The sequence below is a fragment of the Euprymna scolopes genome, chromosome 40 (assembly GCF_053919585.1).
Source record: "Euprymna scolopes isolate OS-2025 chromosome 40, ASM5391958v1, whole genome shotgun sequence".
NCBI lineage: Eukaryota > Metazoa > Mollusca > Cephalopoda > Sepiida > Sepiolidae > Euprymna > Euprymna scolopes.
In genome coordinates, this window is record NC_136521.1 from 44813739 (window position 1) to 44834625 (window position 20887).

Consider the following 20887-nt stretch of genomic DNA (forward strand, 5'->3'; position numbering starts at 1 on the left):
ATTTGTTAAAAAAATAAATAAAATAAATGAAAGTGTTTGTATAGGTGATAAATATTATACAATTAATATTATAAAACTTTAAAGAAAAGGTAAAAGCAAACTTAATGTTAGGATAATCGTTCAATATTCATTTAATGATAAAAATATGAATAATTTTACAGTTCTTTTTTCATTTATCACTACAATGAAAAGAGAAATGTTGCTTAAACATTTGTTTTTTTTAATTTCGTGAAGCATTGTGTCCATATATTAGTCTAAAGAAGCTTTAAGAATTAAAGAAATATAAATTAAAAAAAATACAATTCTAAAATAAGATTTTTAAAAATTAAAAATTGCAATTTAAAATCCTAGAAATTCTGACAAAATTCAACATATCACAAACTTAGCACTTACATGAGCCGACTTTCCGCTAGAAATCCCACAATTACCAAAGAGGATTCAAATATATAATGGGCGGAAAGAAAAAATTAAAAAAAGATAAAGAAAAATTAACCTTAATTTGAATTGTTAAATAGAAAATTGGGATCAGCTGTTTACAATGTATAAATTTTTTTTTATTCTTATCAATAGAGAAATTAAATAGACACTAGATACACCTTGTTTTTTCATCTGGATTTTGGTGTGTGAAACCTTTTTGTGAATGCTTTTTTCTTTTTTTAACAACAACAAAAAAAAAAAAAAAAAAAAAAAAAAGAGCTGAAACAATTGTCTGTAGATAAAATGTTTTTTGAATGAACTACTTATATAATATACAGTCCTGGTCAAAATCATAAGCCCACTTAAGAAAGTAAGCGTTTACGCATATTATCGAATTCTTAATCAAACAAATGGTTGAAACCATTGCCAAAAGGGAAAATATGATGGGAAAAAAAATGAAATTTGCTTCATTCTAAACCTTAACCCTGATCTAATAATTATTTTTTAAACAAACATTTTCACCTGGTCAAAATGATAAGACCACTGATAATTTATCTAACAAAAGGCAATTATAAATTACTAAAAAGGGTCTCAGTATTTAGTATAGTCTCCATTATTACGAATTACTTCAAAAATTCTCTTCGGCATGCTTGCAACTAAGTTTTTTATCAGTTGCGAAGGAATTTTATCCCATGTACTGAAAACTGAATCAGAAAGTTCCTTTGTCGAATCATACTGGGTTCCATCCTTGAACACTTCTTTTGCCATCCATCCCCAAAGATTTTCAATGGGATTGAGGTCCGGAGAACATGCTTGATGATCTAACAATTCTATATTATTTGAAGAAAAGTATTCTCGTGCTTGTCGAGAAGTGTGTATCGCAGCGTTGTCTTGCTGGAAAATCCAATTTCTTCCACACAGACGTGGACCTTCAGTCCTGATAGAAGCAGTTTCAAGCATTGAAATGAACTTCAATGATGTTTGCCGGCCTTTCACTACTTGCAACTTTAGTGTCCCAGCTGACGAGAAAGCACCCCAGATCATTAAAGACCCTCTTCCACTACGCAGAGTTGAAAAAGTCTCTTTGGGCAAATTTTTATCATGCCAATAGTGTTGAAATCCATCTGGACCATCTAGATTAAACTTTTTCTCATCGGAGAAAACTACATTTTCCCACTTCTCTTCATCCCAAGTCAGGTATTTGGCGGCATATTTAAGTCGGTTAGTTCTGTGCTGTTCAAGAAGATGTGGTTTCTGCAGTCGCTTTAAATGATTGAAACCCTTCATTTTCAGATGCCTTCTGATGGTATTAGGACTACATTCTGCTGCTATTTGGCTTTTCAATCGACTTGAGCTCATACTGGAGTTTTTTTTTTAAACTTCTGATACAGCAATCTAATGATGAGGTTATTTTTTTGGTCGACGTGGACTCTTTTTGTGCCCATATTGATCTGAATTTCTTAAAAAATTTGTGATGGCTAGGATTCACTTCGTTTGCAATGGATCTATGGGAGAGTCCACCCCTATTAAGCTCAAAGATCCTTCCTCTCTCAAACTCTGATAATGGTTTCTCTTTTGCCATTTATAATTTAGTAAGATGTTTTTTATCCACTAACAAGTTGCTTTTAGTAACATAGAAAGCTTTTCGTATTCATTTTTTCAAAACTAGCCGATCATTTTGATCAGGTGAAAAGGTTTGCTTTTTAAAAAAAAATTATTAGATCAGGGTTAAGGTTTCGAATGAAGCAGATTTCATTTTTTTCCATCATATTTTCCCTTTTGGCAATGGTTTCAACCATTTGTTTGATTAAAAATTCGATAATATGCGTAAACGCTTACTTTCTTAAGTGGTCTTATGATTTTGACCAGGACTGTATATATATATATATATATATATATATATATATATATATATATATATAGAGAGAGAGAGAGAGAGAGAGAGAGAGGGTGATTGGAAAGTAACTCACTACACTAAATGAGTAGGGGAGAGGGTGGAGCAAAAGTTGTCAGGCTGCCCCTTTATTTTTCTTTACTTCTCACATTTCAAGGGTTATAATTTTGATGCTGGGAAAAAAAATTGCTATTTTCCAAATCAGCTGTTTCGAATTTGATGTGTGGAAATTTTAAACCCTCTTATAGCATTCCTCACAACTCATCTGTCAACCTATCCATCTTGTTAACCCTATTCTTCAAATGATAAGTGTTGACTCATTAGTAAAATAAAAAAAAAAATTTTTTTTTTATTTATTGTCTGACATCAGTTGATGCAGTTTCCACACATCTTGAAAAGCTAGTGTCGAATGCTGGCACCCATATTCATTACTAAATTGTAAGAGTATCTTGTGTAGGAGACGGTGAGACTCGTCGTGGGCGACGAAGCGTTTCACTGAAGAACCACGGCAACACACAGCAAACCAGCAAACAATGACAGCCACGGCGCGAAGGCAACTAACAAAGCTCAGCTGACTGCACGAATAGAAACGGAACCCAACGGTCACTGTACTGATCGCCACGAACGTCAGAACCCGACTGCCTCGCACCTCCAATGAACCGATTTTTATTACTCAAGATGGCCTAGCTAATTTGCATCCCCGCGCGATCCTGCGAGATTCCGTCTCTAATAAAAGCAGGCAGGCGCCATCTTGAAACTCTTTCTTCCGCTGCCCCGACCACAGGATCAGCCACCACCCCACACGCCAGGCACACACGGACCCTCTTGCGCCGAGGGCTACGGTTAGTCTCACATAAATAAAACCTCATGCTATACACGTTCTCATATTCAAATTTTGTAAAAATTATAATTCACTAATAAATATCAGATTGGTACAAAAATAATGGATTTTGACATGCTTCTTTCTTAGAACTGCACGCCTGTGGAATGGAATTGTCTTCCGTTTTCCTGCTTTCCAGCTGTCTATAATATGGTTGTCTTCAAGTCCAACGTGAACAAGTTTCTGATGAGCCGTTCCACTTAAATTAACAAATTTACCGAACTTCCATTACTATCAATTACTATATTGTCCTTTTGACTGCTGTACACTCTTTAACCTTTATCCTTGAGTGGCCTATCGGCCTTGATAAGTGGTGACGCCTATGTATATATAAAAAAAAAAAAAAAACTGCATTATTTTTGCACCAACCTAATAAACAAGCACTTAATAATAAACAGTTATTTTCCAATCATCCTGTATATGCCACACTTCATCAAAATTAAGAAAGTTATACTTACCTTCAAGTCTTTGTATTTCGGCCTTGACGCATATGATAGGTTCGGTGGGTGAAACCCTCAAAACGTAACCAGTCCCAGTCAGAGTTTCTATATACAATTCCATGGTAGTTTTAAGGCATGGAAAAGGTAAGAATCAGGCTCCTTCTTTAACAGAGTTGCAGAATAAAATATATATTTATATATTATTTTTATAGAAGGTCCAAGATTTTACAAGAATCAAAGACAACACAACCAATTATTTGGGAACGGGAAAGGAGAATTTTCTTCTTTTTTTTTTAAGGTCTAGAAGGATGGGTAGACCAAGGATTGCAAGAGCGCTCGAAGGGCATGTGGAGTATTGAAATCCTTGGCAGGCTTATTGTCACTCAAATTCCCGAGAAAGCTAATGACAGTTATCAGCAAGAAATTAATGGTAAACGGCTGTTGTCAAAATGCAAAGTGACTTGCAACAGTTATCGAAAGAAGTGGAGAATATTAGAAATCTAGGGTGACTTATTGTCACTTAGATTGCAGGGAATAACATTTGTTGCTGCTAGTGAGTGATCACCAATAAAGGATTTTTGTGAGATCCGTTTAATGATTCAGTAAATCTAAAACTTTTTTAATCATCAAATGGGTACAAAAAAAAATTAATTAAAATGTTAACAGTTTATAAAACAAAAAACTGACGGAAGCTTACAAAAGTCAATTTTACAGACTTATTGAAGTTTTTTGTTAATATTATAATTAATAATCTTATCTCTAAGGTAAGTGTTACAGACTTAAGTTTGTTTTTGTTTTTTGTTTGTTTTTTTTTCTTACTTTGAATTGACTCAATTTAAGGTGCTAATATTTTAATGATATTACGTTTTATTTAGATGTTACTAAAATAATTTGTAGAATGTAGAAACTCCCTCACTTTAGTATATGGCCAATTTCATAGTTTCTTCTGATTTTTGGAGTAGAAGTCTCGATGCAAAGGAGAACGTATTATTGTTGGTATTCTTATGAGTGGGTGGGGGTGGACAAAACCAGGTAGGGTATTTATTGCTAGGATTGGTTGTATTGTTGTCGTTATCATCCAAATCCTTAGCTGGTCGCATAAATCACCATCGAGTTGGACCCATTTTTTGTACTTATTTTCTAAAAGTGGGACACCCGTCTCCGACCACTACAAATTATAAATTAGTTCACTTAAAAATGTGTTTATCTTCATTATAACAAAAAGAAAAATCCATCAATTTTTTTCCTACTTCAATCCAAGAGTGGATCACTTTTATAAAATTCCAATGGAATTTCCAGGTTGGTCTTGATCTTTCTTCTTCTTCTTGGAAAAATACTGTCTCCTTGAGTTTTCCAGAAAAAAAAAAAAAAAGAAAAGAAAAATGAAATTAGTATTATCAGAAATTTGAAATTTCATTATATATATATATATATATATATATATATATATATATATATATATATATATATAATCCCCCCCAAACCTCTGGCTTTGACGGAGGAGAGACTAAAACTTGCAGCAATGGTTTCAAATGATCTGAAATAACAGCAATGGGAGACTTGATTCCAAATATTTCTCATATGTTATATCTCCCCTCTTTTGGAAATAGGGTACGATCATGAAGATCTCCAGTATCAAATAATCCTTATACACTGTGAAATTTACTTTATGTATGAAAACCAAAGAGGGAAGATATAATATATGAGAAATATTTGGAATCAAGTCTCCCCTTGCTGTTATTTCAGATCATTTGAAATCATAGCAGCAAGTTTTAGTCTCCCCTTCATCTAAGGCCAAAGATTTGGGAGAAATATCATATTTTATAATTCATATGCAAAACTAAAACAAATGACTATGATTGAAACATTTTATGGCTGTAAAAAAGTGCCAAAAAGTAGGCTTTGGATGATAGATGATTCCCTTAATGTGCAACTTTAAGGGCAAATGTTAACATATCCCACTATACAACTCAGGTCATTACCTTTCCAATGAGCCTTCATTTGTTAAATTCTGATCAATAGTCGCCGAGATTTGGAACTTATAAAATTGCCAAAAAAGGTGGTATATCTATCTATTTATACTTTTAGCCAAATTGAATATTGAAATGCACATATCTTTGGTTCACTGGGACGAAACTACATGAAAATTTGAAGATCATAATACTATTCTATGGTTAAAATTTTATGACAATTGGTAAAAAAAAAAAAACTATATTTTCAAACCAATAAAATATAGCCAAAGTTACCTACATTTGTGTGTGTGTGTGTATATATATATATATATATATATATATATATATATATATATGTGTTCTGGCAAACCAGCTTCAGTTTTTCTTCTTTGGAACGAATGTTGTTAGGGTTTTTTTCTTTTACTTGTTTGTATCCCCTGTGGCTTTGCCAGGTCACTCATAAAAAACAGTATGTGTGAAAATATTTAACTGAGAAATTTTTAAACTACGAGTCACATAACACTGAAATTAACAGGAAATAGTAATCATACACCAAGGATGGTTTATAATGAGTAAAATCTTTGTTTGGATGGATGAAAAACATGCACAAAAGTCGGCAAGTGTAAGTGAAAAATGTTCATTTCAATTTGCCAACATATTTTCACTTTCTGCACATATGCAAATGCATTCATAGCTCGAGATGGTTTAATTTTAAACCTTTCTTATCTATCTGTCAATAGCTCAAAACGGTAAGGAACAGTTTGAATGCTTTGTTTTCGATTCTAGCCGATGGCACAAAAGTCATTCATTGTCTTGTTTTAAACTTTTGAAATCAGTATATTAATATAGATAGAAAATTGGCCCTGTAATAACATATACAAAACCTGCATGAATTAAAATATAGTTAAGCATATTTTACTACCAGGCAAGACAGGGCACTCCTTGCTAGTATATATATAAGTGGTATTATCTGTCTGAGGAATGGTCTCTGCCAAACTCCTTTATCAATTTTTGAACTACAAACTTGAAACTTGATATACAGGGGATTTGGACCTATGGAATAGGTTTGCTTTGGTTTAGCATAAGGAGTTAATGTGGTAGGGGCCCAGATTTATTGGGGTCAACCTGAACAGGGAGTTAGGCAGCAAAATACTTACCTAGATTACAGTTAAATTTCTGCATGATAGCACTATTGGGGAAACATGGAGGTAATTCCAAAGGCAAGCGATCTGAAGAAAGAAACTATCAGACTAGAACATTTTCCAGCATCTACTGTGAAAAGGTCGGATTTAGCAGCTAGCCAAGTGCATAGGGTATCAGAAATTTTTTATATTTTTAAAACAGCATCTTTAAAAGAACAAACGTGGTACTAATATTGTGAGGCATTTTAATTATTTCATTTTTTATATTGCCACCCAGACTTAAGGTTAAAAATAGGGTTTAGGGAGAGCGTATGTTTTTTTAAGCTAAAATCATATCTAGGTTAATACCCATTTTACATGCGGGCAGGTGTTGGACAACTTTTGGAAATTAACTTCCAGACTAAACTCTGAACAGGTTTTTATCCTTCTTTCAAGTAGATTCTTAACACTGCCTCCCAAGTTTTCCTCGGCCTTTTCTAGTGAACTAAACCTGCTACCCGAAGCATTCTACATTTACTAACCTGTTGTAATTTTGAAAGGAAAACTAACGGAACTCCTCTTCACTAACACCGCAATTTACACCAACAAATCTCAGCTCCAATGTTTTTTCTCGGCTGTCAAACACTCAACAGGCCTCCCCCCACCAATTCATCACTCTTACAGCAGTTATTCTCCTCATATGCAAATAAATGCCACATTTTAAAAAAAAAAAAAAAAAAAAAATTCAGTTACAAATAAGTTTTTTTACCTCTTTTTCTTTCCATGATACCCACACTCAACATGCTAAACAAGTGTGCTGCCACTTTTGTGAGTAGTTTCTTCTATTACACATATGAACTCGGATCCATTTTTTCAATGTGGTCATACTGACAAAATCTGTTCTGCACACATCTCCCTATACTGACCAGATTTAATCTTTCTCTTAGGTCATCAGATCTAAGCTTGTCTTTACACATATTCTCAGAACGTCTTTCTTTGCTACACATGCCTGATAGTAATACTGATCTTGGTCAACACTGGTAGTGCTCAGTTGGTTAGTAACAGCAGAAGTTCCCTGAACTTAACTCCATCCATAACTGTTGGTATCACACCAGTATTCATTCCTCCCTGTGCTCCAATGGCATCACCAAGGTAACAAAACTTCTAAACAACCTCAATAGTTTCTGAATTTTTTAAGTTAGGATTGATAATGTTGCAATGTTCTTGGTACAATTATGACGGTCTGATTACGAAAAATTGGAAGGTCCGATTCATAAACAGGATTGATAAGAACTTGCTAATCAGATGGAGCCACTGCTACCAATCAATCAGAAACCGGAATCACTCCATAAAATATGCAGAATCTCTTAATTTTTCGTCTTCACACGTGGAAGGAACTCTGCTAATCGTCTCAAAACTTTTTTTGGATTGGCTACCTACTGGAAACTATTCTTCATCTTTGTCTTCAAGTTTTATTTTACAATTCAAAGCTTCTCTGGATTGATATTGCCATCTTGTTTGGAACAATATTTCTCTTCTAAAACTAAGATGGCGTATAACTCGAAAGATAATTCAAATTATTTGGACTAACCTTCTCATAGTAATTGTCTGTATTTTTGAGATGAGGTGTTTTCATTTATTGAGATTGTCGGACTGACTTCTTCATCTTGGTTGTTATTGTCACAACGTTTCGGCCGTTTTGCCCTCCGGCCTTCATCAGGTGTTTTGTATCAAACTGGAGAACCGTTTGTTAGGAGTCTCGAACCAAACCCTTTATTATTATTATGGCGGTACCGTGTTGCTGATTCTCTGTTTTGAATGTTACTTTTCACTGCCTTCATTCAGGATTGAACTCAGCACCTTTGGGTAACTAAACTTTGATACAACGTCTAGGACCACTCGGCCATATGTCACTAGGACAATTCTTAGTTGGCTTTTGTTAATGTTAAACCTATGTTGTTATTCAAGGTTTTCTCTCTCTATCAGGTGTCCAAATTGCATTCAGCTCTACGCTTGGTTTGCTCAGTAGGTTGTTATGTCCGAGCATGTGAGCTGTCTCTTTAAGTTTTCTCACTTTCCAGTGGGTCTCTCTGTTTATTATTTTTACTTCATCCCATAGAGAGCGATGGTCCCCCCTCTCCATCCAGACATGGTTGGCTATACCCAATTTTTCTGTCTCCCCTTTAGTTACCGCTTTTCGGTGTTCTCCCACCCTTACTTTGAGGGGGCGGCATGTTTCACCCTTGTAAACCTTTCTGCAACTGCATGGGATGGAGTATATGCAGTTCTTGGTCATGTTCTCCATGCGGGGCTTCACTCATACCAGGTGTCGTCTGAGTGTTGACTCGCTCTTGAATACCTTCCTGATGTTGTAGGGGGCACATATTCTCTGAATCTTTTCGGGGATGCCTCGTATGTATGGTAGGCAGACCATTGGTGGTTTTTGGTTTTCATTCTCCTCTCTTATACTATTAACACGTCTGGTGGATAGTATGTTATCGGGGTAGTTTACAGTTAACCAAAGGTGCCGAGTTCAATCCTGAATGAAGACATTGAAAAGTAACATTCAAAACAGAGAATCAGCAACTATGTCCCAGAGCCTAGTTGTCCGAACACGGTACCCCCGTAATAATAATAAAGGGTTTGGTTCGAGACTACTAACAAACGGTTCTCCAGTTCGATACAAAACACCTGATGAAGGCCGGAGGACAAAACGGCCGAAACGTTGTAACTATAACAACCAAGATGAGGAAGTTAGTCCAACAATCTCAATAAATAACCTTCTCATCTTGAGCACCGTTTTCACCTGTGGCAAATGGATAAAGTACTTGGCGAAATTCAGTTGTGAGTAACACTTCTTGAGATTGAAGGTTCAATCCTCAGTGCAAGTGATACACAAAATACAATTGTGAATTACTTAGGACTTCTATCTGGTCATGGTTGATGAGACAAGAACAAATTACCTTTGTGGATTAAATAAAGGGTTCTGTTCAAAGGTCTGTGCAGATTCCAAAGTTCCATAGAAAGATTTCATAGTTCAACAAGATACACTTGAAGGTCTGGGGTAACATTAGGCGAAATTTTGCAAAAATAACACTCAAGATGAGAACAGCAGTCCAAATAATGCAAATAATACAAACTTCAATAGCTTCAGCATATAGATATACTTTCACCACATCCGAGTTCTCCATTATCTTACACTTCTTTCACAAAAACTGGTTATTATTTCTCTCTGTGCAACACATGTCCTCAACCCTCACTGATCGATTCAGGTAGTATAAAAAATTCTTAAATACAGGAGAAGTGCTTTCCGACTCCCTAGAAGACCTCATCAGTTTGCCCTGTATTTAAGAATTCAGGTGATAAGTCATCTCCCTCTCAGTACAGACCAATAAGTCTCCTGTGTGTTATGAGTAAGTTGCTGGAATCCATATTAAATAGAGAAATAGTCAATCACCTCAGCAGGAATAACCTTCTTAGTGACACACAATATGGTTTCCGCTCTGCAAGATCTACCGCAGATGTGCTGACGGTTATATCTCACAGGATTAGTGAATCTCTTGACAAAGGCTTCCTTTCTAGGGCAATTGCTCTTGACATATCAAAGGCCTTCGACAAGGTATGGCATAAGGGTCTACTTCACAAGATTTCTAGCTACGGTATAACTGGAAATGTTTTCTCAATCATTAAATCATTTCTCTCCAATAGGCTCATAAGAGTAGTGGTCGATGAACAAAAATCAGAGGCTCACAGTATTAATGCTGGAGTCCCTCAGGGGTCAATCCTGGGCCCAACTCTCTTCCTGATCTACATAAATGACCTCTCTAAACACATACTTAAATCATTCGTTGACATCTATGCTGATGACAAGACCATCTACGCCAACACATCAAAGGAATGACAACGTTCTCTGATTCTCTCTCCTCTGATCTCGAGCGCGTGGTTCAGTGGGGGAAGACGTGGCTGGTTACCTTTAATGCATCTAAAATCAAACTCCTATCCTTACATCATCAACGCTCTGCTCCCCATCCGGCATCAATTGGGATGGATGGCTCTCGTCTGGGAGAGGCCCCGTATTTTGACAAGCTTCTGGGTTTGACCTTTACTCCTGATCTGAAATGGAACACGTACATCAAGTCTGTTGCCAAGGTCGCTGGAAAGATGGTGGGATCCTTCTACCGCTCCAGAAGATATCTCACTACCGATCCAATTCTCTATCTATATAAAAGCCAAGTACGTCCAAGGATGGAATACTGCTGCCATATCTGGGCAGGAGCTGCTAGAAACAGCCTATCCTGCCTTGACAGAGTACAAAATAGACTTCGTGGCTTAGTGGGGGATGCCCTTTTCTCTACCCTGCAACCTCTCTCCCACAGAAAAGACGCTGCGAGCCTATCCTTGTTTTAGCGTTATTTCCATGGCAGGTGCTCGTCTGAACTCCAATCTCTGGTCCCCCCCCCTCGCCAATCTTTCATGAGAAACACCCGTCTAGATGAATCCACTGTGAAAAATTTCCCCCACTCTTTGTCTGTGCCTAAATCAAAGCGTGGATTTCATGAACAAAGCTTCTTTCTTAGAACTGCACGCCTGTGGGGAACTCTGTTCCATCTGCCTGCTTCCCACACCTGACTACAACTTGGATGGCTTCAAGTCCAACGTTAACAAATTCCTTATGAACCGCCCCCTTAAGTAAACACTTCATCAAATCTCCACACTAACGTAATGTACTTGCAATAACCCTTATCCCCGAGTGGCTTCCGGGCCTTGATAAGTGGTGACCACTGTGTAAAAAAAAAAAAAATCCCCAATCGAAAATGTTTCCGTGGAATGAACAGGATTTAACCTAAACACACTTTGATTGTCAACCTGTGCCATTGACCACTTAACCACCATCACCGTCCTACTACCTCTTATACTAAGAGCGAATGTCTGTCATGAGTGAAGAGCAAAATAATCCAGCACAAGTGGGTTTTAAAAACTAAATAATTTAGGTGTCCGAAATAGAAATTATCTAAATATAGCTGCAGTAAATTGTGCGATGACCGATTCATTGTTATTAAACTCATAATCCTTATTTAAGATGCTACGAATGTGCCAAACTCTGCGGTGGGCAATTTCACTTTTGGTGGCATTCATCCAGGATAGGTTATGCCAATTCTTCCCATAGAACACACAGCACCTCGAATGAATGCAGATTACACACAATAGTCGACAGAAGCCAAGATGGGAATGGTTGCCCATTACAAGGACCAGTAGCGAACACCGTAAGCTTGTGGACCAGAGGTAGATTTGACATTGGCTTTGATGGTATATATAACCATGTCTTCAGTTAAATTCCTGTGCATCTTCAATGTTTTTGGAGTTCTTGCTTTGTGGATGAATGAACTTTCTGGTGCTGTGGCACACAGAGTGGCCAAACCAACAAAGTTTTCTCTTTAAAAATGATTGGTTAAGGAAAATATTTTGCATTGCATCCAGATTTGTGCATTGGAGACAAAATGATGTCAGCGGACTTCCAGAATTTGACAGAGACAGTACAGGTCAACACCTGACTACATCTCACCCCTGCTCTCCATACGGTTCAAACCAAAGGATTGATAACCAATCATTTTCCAAACAGTCAAGTCACTTTGTACGCATTAAAGCTAGGTACACACCCTCGTATCTGAGGTATTCGTAAATGTTATAGAGCTGATACAGGAGGTGGCATGCTGTACATGGCCAAACCACCAGAAACACTGAGCACATATGGCAATTAAAAAAAAAAAAAAATCACAAATACTAAGCTTCTGATAAAGTACTGCTGAAGGAATTATTTCCACCTGATGATGACATGATTATTATACCAAAACCGTTGCAAATCAGAAGCATTTGGAATCCATGTCTTGCTGCCATTAGTGTTGGGACGATTATTCAGAATCGGAAACAAAATCAGAACTTTTTGGGCTATCAAAATCAAAAAAAAATTGTGCCTATTTTTTTGTGCCAAAAACGATTCTTTTAATTATCTTTTTAATTTGATTTTGTTTAAAGCAAAATTTCCCTTTGCTGGTAGTAATGACAAAATAAACATTTGATTTTAAATTAACACTAAAACTAAAATCTATAGATGACCTCCCCCCCCCCCACAAGTGTATTTTTATGCCCAAGAACATATCTGCGTATTTAACATGTGTTTGTATGCTAATCAAGAATAAATAATACTTATTAATTTTTTTTTTTTTTTTTTTTGGCATTTCATCCAAAACAAGGCTCAAGGTCACTTAGTCATGAGACAGCTACTATTTGGGACCAGATTTACAGGGGTACTATTTATGGAGTTGTACAGCTAGAGGTCCGTTCACATTACACTTGAATTCTGCATATCAGGGACTCAGGAGGGAATTTCAAAGTGCAGCAGTTTGAGGGAAGAAGCTATCTAAGTAAAAAGCTCAGGGCTCTACGGACAAATTTATCTTTAGTTAACCTTTGACAACTAAATATTTTCGTTTACTAGCCAAATAGAAAGCCAAACCCATATGATTTTTAGAATATGACATTATCGTTCTGTGACGAGTGTGTACCTCAAAAATTTTTCTGTATAGAAATGTAATTCTAAATATACAACAAATTTTATGTTGATACTTGAAGGTATAAAAATTCTAATTTCTTCAGATGTTTTTTTTAAACAGCCTTCGTTTAAAAAAAAAAAAAAAAAAAAGAAGTCTATTGTTCTATTAAACTTTTATTGTTTAAATAACTTTCTTTTTTTTTTTAATAAAATGAACAAAGTTGAAAAGATGTTTCACTCAGTAGTGAGCTTTGGAAGATTGTCAATGAAAGAAATACAATTGCCAAAATATAAGCATTTCATTATTTCTAGTCGCTACTTTGCAAAATCACTCGCAAATGCGACTGTTTCACTCGCAATGTAGAGCCTTGAAGCTTTACGGCATTTGGAGATCTCTACAGTATAAGGGTGGGATTTTGCTGCTTGTTGGGTTTGTCCAGGCGGTATTGTCATTGAGGGGGTACTAGCACTCAGAATTCATCAAAGGACTTGCCATTGAAATACTTGTAAAACAGGCACAAGGATGCCACATTTCAGTGATGGGAGAGAGATTGAAATTTAATTGATAGTTCAGGACCTATTGAGTTAGCAACTCTTTTTTGAACCCTGTCTGGCAGCGAGAGACTAGTGGCAGATGCACCAGCCCAAATGTGACAACAATACTCCATGCATGGGCGGACCATGGCCTTGTAGAGATACAGGTGCGAGTAGCCTTTTAGCATGGGAGAGAGAGGCCACTTTCCTCGCAGCAACCTTGCCAATTGCCTCAACGTATTTGTTTCAATTCATGTTGTCTGTGAAGCTTAACCTTAGGAGCTTGAGGAAAGTACTTTCAGGCAGTGTATCATCAGCCATGGCAATCAGTGGTCGAGAAAGATTTTTGTAATTATTAAAGGAAATAAGCTTTGTTCGGCAGCATTGAATGTTACCAAATATTCAGAGATTTATAAAGAATTAGAATCAGTACCTTTATCAGAAATCAGGAAAAATATTGGAATCGTTCCATCGCTAGCTGCCATGTACGATGACAGAGTGAACACAGGCCGAAAAGACCTAAAAGAAATTTGCCTAGATGTAAAGGTTGACAGCAGCTCCTAGGACCTTCCCCAAGCAACACAACAGAGAGCAGTGATAGCATGTTCATAACCACCACCATCAAGAAGATTATGTGGTTAAGTGATAATGACTAGAGCTAGGACAACAGCATATTCTTTTCATTGTTTTGACTCTCGAGTGTTGATATCTTATATGCTTTTATATAGAGTGGTTCTCAGTTGATTAACTGTGTCTTGCATTAAAATTTAGAGTGGGGGATTAGTTTTACATATGAATTGATCATTTTTTAACCTTTATCTAACAGGATAGCATTTTAGGGACATAACCATATTTTTTTGTTAAGGGCAATAAATTATGGTGGACCTATATGAAAGTGCCCACCTCCTAAAAATGCGTGTTTTTCACACACAGCCCTTTTTTCTTTTAAAGTTTTTTTCCAATTATTATCATAAATTACAGACTTAAGTATCATATTAGCAGAAAAAAATTGGAAAAAAAAAAATTCATGACTTTTAGAAAGGGGTTCACTTTCTCGTTAGAACGTTCTAATCATGTGACGCTTCGCTTCGGTAAAGAAATGGACAGTAAGTCAGGTAGCAAAGAAGTAGAAGGTTATAACGAGAAAGTGAACCCCTTTTTAAAAATTATTAAATTCAAATTTTTTTTCAAAATTTGGTGGGCGTTGTCAAGAGTGATTCCTCCCTCTAAATTCCACAATTTTCACTTTTTTTTTTTCTGTTAATATCATCGATTACAGATTTAAGTTTCAGATCCTAAAAAAAAATTTCTTTGAATTGAAAAAACGTGAGGGGTTCAGCTTTCAATTATAACGTACTAAACTGAACACGAACTTTGTGTCCACGATGAATACATAGATACATGAGAGCGAGGGGGGGGGGTAAAGAAATTTTTTTTTTTTTTTTTTTTTTTTTAACCCCTCCGTTCTAACCCCTACTTTCCGGTCACATCAGAGACAGTTGTCATTTTTTTCATCGTGGTCACAAAGTTCGTGTTCAATTTAGTACATTATAATTGAAAACTGAACCCCCACGTAAAAAGTTATGAATTTTTTTTTTTTTTTTTTTTATAATCTGAAACTTAAGTTTGTAATCGATGATATTAACAGGGAAAAAGTAAATTAAAAAAAAAGTGAAAATTGACAACGTCCGCCCAAAATTTTTTTCTGCTATTATGATTAAATCTATAATCTATGCTAATCGTCGAAAAAAGTGTTTGTTTGTTTTTTGTTTTGTAAGTGAAAAACACGCATTTTTAGAGGGTGGGCACTGTCGTACAGGTCCGCCTACATTATGTTTTTAAACCCATAATCATAAGGCGGAGTAGAAATGGTTACCACTGATACATGTTTTTCAATTTCCTCGCGTCTTCATTGAAAGATGAAATTAAAAAAAATTTAAAAAAAAAAAAAAAAAAGACCTTTTAGCCAATAAACAAACAAAAAAAAAAATGCCCCCGTCACTAGGTGGCCAGAAAGTGGGTGCTAATTTTAAATACAATTTGCATGGAAAAGTGATCACCCACTTTGAAAAAGTAATTTTTTCATATCAGGAAGACTATTTTTCTGCGACGGAAACAGCAGATTCGTTTTTAGCACACCGAAATCTACAAAAAAGAAAAATATATATATTTTTTTTTTTTTGGTAAATTTTTACGACGTGCCCCAGCGTATCATAAACACCCCAACCTCCCCATGTTAAGAACGGCTTTCGAAATAAACACCCAACCTCGAAAGCCGTTCTCGGCATGGGAGGTTGGAGGAGGGTGTTTATTCCGAAAGCCGTTCTTAACATGGGGGTGGTTGAGGGTGTTTGCTGGGGCACGTCGTAAAAATATACCATTTTTTTTTTTTTTTTTGGTGCTAGAGTGATCATCCGCGCTATTTTTTAAATCGTATTTCCAAGTTTAATTAAAGTTTTTTGACATGTTTTTTTATTCAATTGTAAGGTTGAAGTATAGAATAGGTACAAAACACCCTCCCCATGTTAAGAATGGCTTTTTAAATAATAACGTTATTATTTACGTTCGGATCACTCTCTGCAGTCTGCACTAGTACCTTTTTTTTTCTATACGAACGCGAGATGGGCCTTGAATAATTATAAGACACCCTCCCCATGTTAAGAATGGCTTTTTAAATAACGTTATTATTTCAGCACGGTAACATAAGTGCATAAGTACCTTAAAATTTTATAAATTAGAATTTACAACATTTATTATGTCATTATTAGACATAATGAATAAAAGTTGAAATATATATTATATATATATATATATATATATTATAAACAAAACACTAGCGTCCCAGAGGATTTTTATTGAAAAAATAAACAAAACAAAAATGCATAAAAAAAGGATAAAAATTTAATGTTAAAAATATATTTACTATTTGAATATATTTTTTAAGCATTAAATATTTATAAATTCGTCCAAAATGTTCATTTTTTTTTTTTTATTAATATTTATTTTTGTTGGAAAAAAAAAAAAACGAAATTAAAAATATGTCATAAGAAGGCGGTGGCTCGATTTTGTATTCATAATATTGTCTTTCCAAAAATGATTTTGATGCACCTAAAATCAATTTCAAAGCAAAAACAGAAAACATTTATGATAAAACACCTACAATTACTTATATACATTTTAATAGAAACAAATCCAATATAAAAAATAAAAAAAAATTAAAACGGAATTTAAAAAAAAGAAGAAAAAAAACATCAATAAAATAAAATAGTTTTGGAGATTTAAAAAAAAAAAAAAAAAAAAACGTCCTCTTTTTTTCCTTATTTAAGTAAATAGATATCTAAACGGACCTTTTTTATATGAATATTAAATCAATCTACATCTTTCTCGGCCTTAAATCCTTGATTCTAGCTTCGTGAAACGTTACTTACCTTCTAAATGAAACCATTTTGTTTGTTTCTTGTAGCAAGTGTAAAACCATCATTGATTCTTCTCCATGTTTTCTTTTTTTTATGTTTCAATCTTTCACACTCCCCCTCTCTGTTTCCCCTTTTGTCGTCACAGCTCCTCCCACTCCGGTTTATTCCCATACTCTTACTAATCCGCATCAGTAGCCTCCCACTTCTACTTCCCACTCTTTTGCTAGTTCATGTTTTCTCCCTCTTCCTCCCACCCTAATGGAAATGCGATCAAATCGCTTTCCTTAAGGTTCCGAGTTCACAGAACATTACACGGGCACATTCCGACACTCTGCGCCTGACCATCATTGGATTGAAACGTATAGTTTGGCCACCATCCCAGGCATTAACTCCTCTTTCGAAACTAGGAACATTTTAGCCAGGAGCAAAGTACTGATTTGGTAATCTTAAGTAGGACGACCTTTGAAATGATGATCGAGGATTCTAGCTAGAAAAATGATAGACAAATACTCTGGTAAAGTGACAAGGAGGATGGCAACAGACCCCCCCCCCCTTCCTACACTTTAGAATGGCCTTGTGCTTAATTTGTTTACAGAATTATTTATATTATAAATCTTATTGGAAATAAATAAATTGTACAAAATGTAGTATCGGTTACAGTGCTGCTACACGTAATCTATTCTCTTTTCGTTCAGTGAAGAAGTCCTTCTAGACTGAGGCAATTTTAATTTTTGTTCCAATCCAGAGTGTCCATTTGGGTGGGGAGGGGGCTGGATTTTCCCTGCATTAAAAAGCGATCTTGTGTCTGATTTTGCCGTTGTAAGGACACAAATAAATGGGAATTCTTCTGTTGCAGTGACGTGCAAAAATGCGGAAATTTTCACACATAGGTTTTGCACCTGACAAATGAAAGAAAACCAATCAGAATTACAACAAGCTCACCTTTTAGACTTCAAAGTACATTTTATTAAAGCAAAAAGATCCAAGTTGCAAAAGATGCGTAATTTTCAGCTATCTGCCATAATGGGCCGGTAACACCCCAAAGGGGTAATAGTTCATCTTCGATAAAAGATGGGTTCAAAATTCGCCGACCAAGAACGCTGCACAAGTTGAAGAGTTGAGTGATATCTTCCAAGATGGTTACTGCAAGTCAGGTAGCCTCGAGGAGTCCACTGTAGATAACTGTCCAAATGATGGAGTGATGGACAAATAACAGGTCAAACTGTAGACCTTGATTACGTCTCTGTCAGACATTATATTGTAATGATGAAAGTCAATTGATTCACAAAGCACAACAGCGTCTGATAATATAATAATTCGCCCAACATAAGGGCAATGGTGTTTGCAAATAACGTTTCGCCCCCACATTAGGGCATTAAATGTGACAGTGATTTGAGGCTACAAGCCTCGCATGAGAATTCGATCGTCCATTCCAACCCGTGTCTGTATCGAATCTGGTGATCTGAAAGGATAGATTTGGTGCCAAGCACATCCTCAGCAATTAGTAAATAACAAGCAATCTGCATGGTTCAACTAAAATCGTGGGCAGACAAACCGACCAATGAGGAGCCTGCTTGTTTCTGCAGAATTTCTCACAAAAGTTTTACTGATAAATATATGTAATAATATTGAGCAATAACTAACACAAATGCCGACTCACATTTCAGGAAGAAAGTCATTTGCTCTTTTAGCGTTACTTTGCGTAGGAATAATTTTTTTTTTCTTTTACATAGGCATCACCACTTATCAAGGCCAAGAGGCCACTCGAGGATGAGGGTTAAAGAGTGTACACTTTGCATAGGAATCACTTTGCATAGGAATCACTGAGAGAACTAGGACATCGTGTAATCGTATAATTGCTTGTTTTTCTTGGATTTTTTTTTTTTAGATTTAAAAGAAATTCAGTACCTGTACAGTTTAATCAAGACATTAAAAAATGGAAAAAAATTGCTCACATCAATATTCATACAAAAGCAGAGAATTACATCAGCAATTTTTCTACATGAAAATTAGGGTTTGTTTTAAAATCCACAGAGGTACGAAAAAGTGGTAAAAAATTCAAATATCTAACAAATAAATATTATCGAAGGTAGGATATGTTATCGTGACATATATTGGATCGGTTTCTAACAGTATTTTGTATATTTTTTTATTTTTAAGTCATTATAAAACTTTTATATATTTAGGTGTTAATTTTGCCGCCATTTTTCTTGTTCTCACCAAACGCTGGACACTATATGTTTTTCAAACTGATTAAACGTTTTAAAGTGAGTAAAACCACTAGCAACTTTTCCAGATAAGTAGAAAAGTAACATATCTTGCGTTTGATAACATTTATTGGCTATATTCTTTTAATTTTGGACCACTTTTTCCTACCTATGTGCATTATAAAACAAACCCGAAAATTATAATCCTTCCTGATGACCTAAAGAAATTTAAAAAAAAAAAAAACACCTATCATCGATTTTTTTTTTTTATTATTTAGAGTGAGAATTTTTATTAGAGTGAGGATTTTTATTTAGAGTGATTTTTTTTTTCATATGTAATATATTGATGCTGGGTATTCTGTGGATATTCAGCGTGAATGGAGACCCCCCGTCATATTATTATAGCTCTTTTGTTAAAACTGTGGAGTATTTATCTAAGTAATCTGGTTAATGTAGTGCCAAAATATATTTGGTTATTACGGCTTATCTCCAATGTCCTTATAGAAATCTATCACATATTTCCATTGTATGGATGCCCAGCGCCAACGGAAACCCCACAATATCATTAAACCATCTTTAGACAGAACAGATACTACCCTTGGATCCTAGCCAGAAGACCAAGAAGATATATTTTAGTTTCACATACGACCCAAGAGTGACATCATTTTTTTTTTAATTTTTTGTTTATATTTTGTCTTCCGTGATCGGGAGATCCTATTCATTAAAAAGGCGGCTAGAAGGTGACAACATACTTTAAACATTAAATGAGTGTAGCTATATATTAACTGAATATTCGTAATCACTAGGGCTATGACAAGAGCATATTTTTTTTCATTGTTTTGACTCTCGAGTATATATCCGACAGAGTTAATCAACCGAGAACCATATCACTCTACATAACATATAGCATATAAGATATCAACGGATACACACTCAAGAGTCAAAACAATGAAAAGAATATGCTGTTGTCATAGCCCTAGTTATCACCTTCCATCCTCCTTTTTAATAAATAGGATCTCCTGATCAAATAATTTATAATCTGGAAAGTGTGACACATGTACTAAGGTATTATAAAAATATATAGATTTTCCTAATATTTCTTATCAAACTTATTACAATAGTATCAAACGAACATTGACTCTTATTAATAACTTTTAATTAAACGTAATTTGTATAATTCAGTAGGGAAGTTTTAATAACGATTTTCAGACCTATGGATAATACACGGCCCTTAATTATTGACTAGGTGTGTCAGAATTTGGGGGGAAATTTTGACACCCCTAACACAAAACTGCGAATAAAATATACAAAACTCGTAATTTCTCTTTTTAAAGTGGGTTGTTTATTTTCTTTATGGAATATACTTCCAAAATAAACTATTAAAGTTTTTTGAAAAATAATAGAAATATGATTTTTTTATTTTTTTAAGAAAAGTGTTTACAAAGTGCATGCACGCACTCATGCAGCCATTTTTTC

General features: G+C 35.2%; 1 protein-coding gene across 4 annotated transcripts in view; it reads right to left on the reverse strand.

Moving 5' to 3' along the window:
* The window catches only part of LOC145265513 (AN1-type zinc finger protein 4-like), a 100210-nt gene that overhangs the window by 69903 nt on the left and 9420 nt on the right, over positions 1-20887 (reverse strand). For 3 of the 4 annotated variants that reach the window (XM_080121420.1, XM_080121421.1, XM_080121422.1), the window contains one exon: positions 3650-4974. In XM_080121420.1, coding sequence (XP_079977546.1) covers positions 3650-3752 — 103 coding nt within the window. In that variant the 5' untranslated portion in view covers positions 3753-4974. Of the gene's footprint in view, positions 1-3649; positions 4975-17216; positions 17708-20887 lie in introns of those variants that run through there. The other variant, XM_080121419.1, reaches the window with a different exon arrangement.